The sequence below is a fragment of the Echinops telfairi genome, unplaced genomic scaffold (genome assembly GCF_000313985.2).
Source record: "Echinops telfairi isolate 266 unplaced genomic scaffold, ASM31398v2 ScPeMD7_37;HRSCAF=141, whole genome shotgun sequence".
Lineage (NCBI taxonomy): Eukaryota > Metazoa > Chordata > Mammalia > Afrosoricida > Tenrecidae > Echinops > Echinops telfairi.
Genome location: NW_022103935.1, coordinates 1,694,074 through 1,698,844, shown reverse-complemented (window position 1 = coordinate 1,698,844; position 4,771 = coordinate 1,694,074). Strand labels below are relative to the sequence as shown.

The window sequence follows — 4,771 nt, the reverse complement described above, 5'->3', positions numbered from 1 at the left end:
TCTGCTCCCTCCCAGTTCCTGATGTCCAGCCTTCAAGCTTCTGATGGCTACTGCCCCCATCAAGAACAACTCCCACCCCTGCTTGGGTCACCCTGTGCCTGCCTCCCCTCCTGGCACCGCAACCCCCCACCCCCATCATGGCCTGGGTCAGTGTGCCTGGCTATCTGTGCCTGCCCCCACCCCCCCAGCCCTCCCAGCAAATCCACTGGGCTCTGGCAGCTCCAGCCCCTGCCCCAGGGCCCCCAGGCCTCCCAGCTTCCCTCCTCCCCCAAGCCAGAGCGCTTCCCGCTCAGCCCAGGCGCCATTTGTCAATGTCCTTCCAGACACGTGGCGTCCAGAAAGCAGGGCGGGCCGGCAGTTTGGACAGGACCACCCCAGCCCAGGTTCTGTGGGAATATCCACTGAGTGCAGCTCAGCAGGATCTGCCCCCACCTTCCTGCCCCTCCACCTCAGTGTTGCCCTCGGCTTCCCGAGGGGCCCGCTGGCACCACCCCTACTGTGGGCTCCCAGCCGCGGCGCCTGTGGTTGGGCCGGCGGCGTCAAGGCGCCCGTGCGTGTCTGCGGCCAGCGGCTCGGCCCTCCCCCGGCCCCACTCGAGCCCACCCTCGGCCCCCACCCCCAGCTGGCCACCCACACGGTCTGGCCAACACACGCAGGCGGTGCCCATGCAGGGCTGGCTGGGGTGCCTAGAGGTGGGGGTGCAGCTGGGCCTCCGGGCACCCATCGTTCCAGCCCAGGGTTCAGGGCAGGGTTCAGCAAACAAGACAGGGCCCTGACAACAGTCACACCGCATCCACGGGGCCTGGGGGGGTGGGGTTGGCGTGCCCCTGACCTCTGTGCCTTCTTATCGTGCAGGATGCTCTCTGCGGTGCCCCCTGAGGCATGCAGCCCCTGCCCCCGGGGCCCCTCTGGTGCGCCTCCGCCCCTGCTGCCCAAGCCGGGCAAGGAGAACCCCCTGCTACAGAAGCTGCTGAAAAAAGCGGCCAGGAAGGCGACCAACGGAGGGGTGCTGGCCCCGCCTGGAGTCTTCCGGGCGTCCCTGTCCCCCGTGAGTGAAGCAAGCCATGACCCAGAGGTGGCTGCCCCACGCCTGCACACCCCGCACCCCAACACCCCGGGCCCTTTCACCCGGTACCTGCCCAAGGGCTCCCAGTGGATGGCCGCCCCGCCCCGCCCTCCGCACACGCCTGTCGTCCACCACGTGGCGTCACCTCTGCAGAAGGCCGGCGTGACCCTCAGCCGCCCCTGGAGCCACAGCCTGGCTGCCCACTGCAGAGCCACTGGGCCAGATGGGCTTGGCAGTGGGGACACTCACGGCAGCCAGGTTCCGATCCGACTGGCCCCGCGCACACCCTCTGGGACCCCCGAGCCCCCCAGGACCAACAGAGAGGCAACCCCACGTGCCCAGACCCTGATCCCTGTGGCTCACATCCGTCCACTTCCCACCTCGCCCCAGGTCTCCAGCCCCCCGGTCGAGGAGGCCCCTGTGCCCAGGCCTGTGCCTGGCTTCCAGGCCCCTACACCCAGAGAGATGAGCACGCGGGTTGTGGTGACCATAGCGCCCAACTGTCACTCCCCAGGGCCCCCAGTTCCAGGCCTGGCCCTCCAAGTCCCAGTGACCCAGCCCCTGGAGGGACCAGGTCAAGCAGCCGGCCTAGGGGACCAGGTCAAGCCGGCCTTCAGTCCCCACAGGGCCCCTTCCCCAGCCCCACTGCCGGGTCCCCATCCCTGCGAAGCACCCCGGGTGGCCCCCCGGCTCAGCGGCTGGATGCGTCTCAAGCAACAGCTGGTGGTGCCCGCCAATGAGCCTCCTGCCCCTGGCCCTGGGGCCACACAACAGCAGGAATGGGCTACCCCTGAGGGCCCGGTGCACCGGCCACCTGCCTCCCGAGTCACCGGCATGTGGGACGCGGTACTATACCGCCTGTCCGTGGCCGAATCCCAGCACCGCAAGGCTGGACCCAGTGAGGGGCCACGCTCCCTGGCCAGCCTGTCTCGACTGCCCTTCTTATGTCGGCCCCGCTTCAACGCCCGTAAGCTGCAGGAGGCGGCCTCTCAGCCCCCAGCCTTTGCCCTCCCTGTGCTGGAGCTGAGCCCCCGGCCCAAGAACTTCAACCGGACTGCGGCTGGCTGGCACCTCTAGTGAGGGGGCCTGGGGACTTCTGGGGGGCAGGGTTGAGGGCAATGCAAAGGTATCAGGGCTCTAGGGTGAGCAGGTCCAAAGGGGCACCGAGGAGGAAGCTATGGGTGGTAAGAAGTCAGGGGTCTGAGAGGGCTGGGGAGGGACAGGTCAGGTGGGGCAAGGCTATGTGGGACTTAGGGCAGTGGGGTGAAGGTAAACAAGTCAGGAAGGAGCAGATCCAAGAGGCTGGGGGGCCTCTGCGGAGGAGCCCCGGAATGGGGCACATGGAGAAGCTCAGAGACAAGAGACCCCCACATTCTGCTCAGAGGCAGAATGTCCGACTCTTGGCCTTGCTGGAGGTGGCTGGGCAGAGTGGGGGGGGGGTGCATACAGAGCAGCTCAGTTCTACCCCCTGGTCCCCCTGCTAAGGTTTGAGGGAGGGTGAGGGCCGGGCCATGGGCCTCAGAACTGCCGGCTTGTGGTGATTAACTCCCGGGCCCAGACTCTGCAGTACCCCCCGGCCCCCCGCCCCTGGCCCGGCCATGAACAATTCGGGGACAGATTTATGTTCGCAGTGGGGGGCCGGAGCTCAGCACGGTCGGCCGCTCGGCAGTTTGGCGGGCCCAACAGATGGCGGGGCGCCAGGCAAGGGCTGGGGGCAACAGGAAAGAGGCCCTGAGGGGAGACCGGGGGCCGGGCCGCCGGAGTCGGAGGGCATGGAGAACTTAGCGTCCAGGCAGAAATGGGCGGCCTCCACCTGGGGCCCAGCAGGCCTGAGAAGGGGCTGTGGCCAGGTGCAAGGGCAGGCCATGGGACTCAGCGACTTTCAGCTTTGTGAAACCCTCCTGGAATCAGACAAGCTCCAACGTGGGGATGGTGAGGGGTGGGCAGTGGGATGCAGGGGGGCAGTGGGTCTTGGGGAGAAGATATGGTCGGTGGGGGACATTGGTCCCACGGTACCCCAAGAGCTTGGGACCCAGGCCACAAATAAACACGCGTTCACTCAAAGACATGGAGTTGCTTCCTGTCTTATCCTCCGTGGCAGGAGGATGCCGGATGGAACCCCCAACCCCCTTTCTGGTCCTGGCCACTCCCCACCTTCAGCCCACCGAGGAGGGGCACGGGCCCAGGGGCCTCCCCGTTGTTCTCTGCCCCTGGAAGGAGCCCAGACCAACTGTTCAGTTTGGGGCCGCGCTGGCTGAGTTGTGGGTGCCGGCAAAGCCACTGAGCCCAAGCTTGTGGCAAGGCCCCAGGAGGGGGGTTGGGGTCTCTGACTGTCCCTGCCTCCCCTGGAATTGGGGAATCAGGTGACCACACACCTCCCAGGTGGCTGTGCCCCTGGCCTCGGCCTCAGACTCACCGGGACCGCCGAGCTAGGGGGCTGCTCCCTCGCCCACGAGCACCTTCTCGTACTTCCCGTGCCCCGTGGCCACAAACTTGTACCGCTTCCCAGACGGGGTGCTCTGTTGGCAAAGGGGAGCACGAGGATGGGGGCGCCTGGCAGGGAGGTGGAAGCCCCCCGGCAGGAAGCCCTCCTGGGTGCCTAGCCCCCGCCTGCTCCCACCACTGAGCACTGAGCACACTTTACCTTCACTGAGGACGCGGTCTTAGAGCCACCTCTCTGCTCCCAGAGGCTCCGCCTGCTCATATCCCCGGCAACGATGTCCTGGGAACAGGAGACAGTCACGGTGCGGCCCAGGACCAGGGGGCTCAAAGCCTGTGCCCTCCCCTGGGGTCTGCCCACCTTCCCTCTTTGCTCAAGAACACAGTGGACAAGCAGCGAGGTCAACAAAGTCCCTTCCATCCCATCAGTCTATCTGCTTCTCGAAGTCCCAGTGCCCTCCCTGTCCATCATACCTCCTCCTAGGGACCTCAGAGCCCCCCAGCTCTGCCTTCCTCCTGCAGTCACGTCCAGGGGAGGGGTCTTACCTTGCAGGAGGCGCCCTTGGCTGTGGACTGGGCCTGGACCTCTCCCGTCTCCCACAGGTTCTTGGTACTGGCCACGGTCATGCTGGGCAGCTCTAGAGAGGGCTGCCGGGCTAGCTTGGGGGTCCGCCCGGCAGTCTGGGTAGAAGAAAGAGCCCTGGAGTGCTTTGGTGAAGGACCACTAAGGAGCAGGTCAGGAGGCCCCCCAGAACACAAACAGGTCACTTCTGCCTTCCTCTTTGCACCAGAAATGCTTTTCTGAATCCCGAGGCCTGGGGTTGTTCCCACAGGCAATCGCAGGGGACATGCATGGGGCCAGTCTGCTCCTGGGACATATAATACCCTGCCAGGGATGGGGAAGATATGGGGCATGGGGAAAACGGGGGTGGGGGCAAGTGTGGGTCAGAGGAAGACTGGGTTGCTGAAGGGGAATGAGGTGCGGTGGAGCATCAACTGTGGAGGACTGGGGGTTGGGGGGGCTAGTCTAGGGAGGGCTTGGCGTTGTGGGGATGATGGATGATGTAGCACTTGGGATTGGGGGGTAGACTGTGGAGGACTTGGGGTTGGGACTGTGGAGGACTTGGGGTTGCAGAGGGTAGACTGTGGAGGACTTGGGTTGGGGGGAGCATGGACTGTGGAGGACTTGGGGGTCGGGGAGGATTGACTGTAGAGGATTGGGGTTGGGGGGTATAGACGATGGAGGATTGGGGTTGGGGGTATAGA

The 4,771-nt window shown here is 65.7% G+C and overlaps 2 protein-coding genes across 2 annotated transcripts in view; one reads left to right on the top strand and one right to left on the bottom strand.

Moving 5' to 3' along the window:
* The first annotated feature begins 856 nt into the window (after window positions 1-856).
* On the top strand, window positions 857-2,143 carry PRR33 (proline rich 33). The gene has a single exon (XM_045290427.1). It carries the CDS (start codon window positions 857-859, stop codon window positions 2,141-2,143), a length of 1,287 nt encoding a protein of 428 aa, XP_045146362.1.
* LSP1 (lymphocyte specific protein 1) overlaps window positions 1,862-4,771 on the bottom strand; it is a 17,830-nt gene continuing 14,920 nt past the window's right edge. The window contains exons 6-9 of the mRNA XM_045290426.1: window positions 4,463-4,469; window positions 4,052-4,391; window positions 3,711-3,788; window positions 1,862-3,585 (exon numbers count right to left, since the gene is read on the bottom strand). Of these exons, the coding sequence (XP_045146361.1) occupies window positions 3,496-3,585; window positions 3,711-3,788; window positions 4,052-4,391; window positions 4,463-4,469 (515 nt within the window). The 3' untranslated portion in view covers window positions 1,862-3,495. The remainder of the gene's footprint in view (window positions 3,586-3,710; window positions 3,789-4,051; window positions 4,392-4,462; window positions 4,470-4,771) is intronic.

What these genes read in the sequence shown, in the direction of transcription:
- PRR33 (XM_045290427.1), top strand. Translation starts at nt 857, where the DNA reads ATGCTCTCTGCGGTGCCCCCTGAGGCATGCAGCCCCTGCCCCCGGGGC.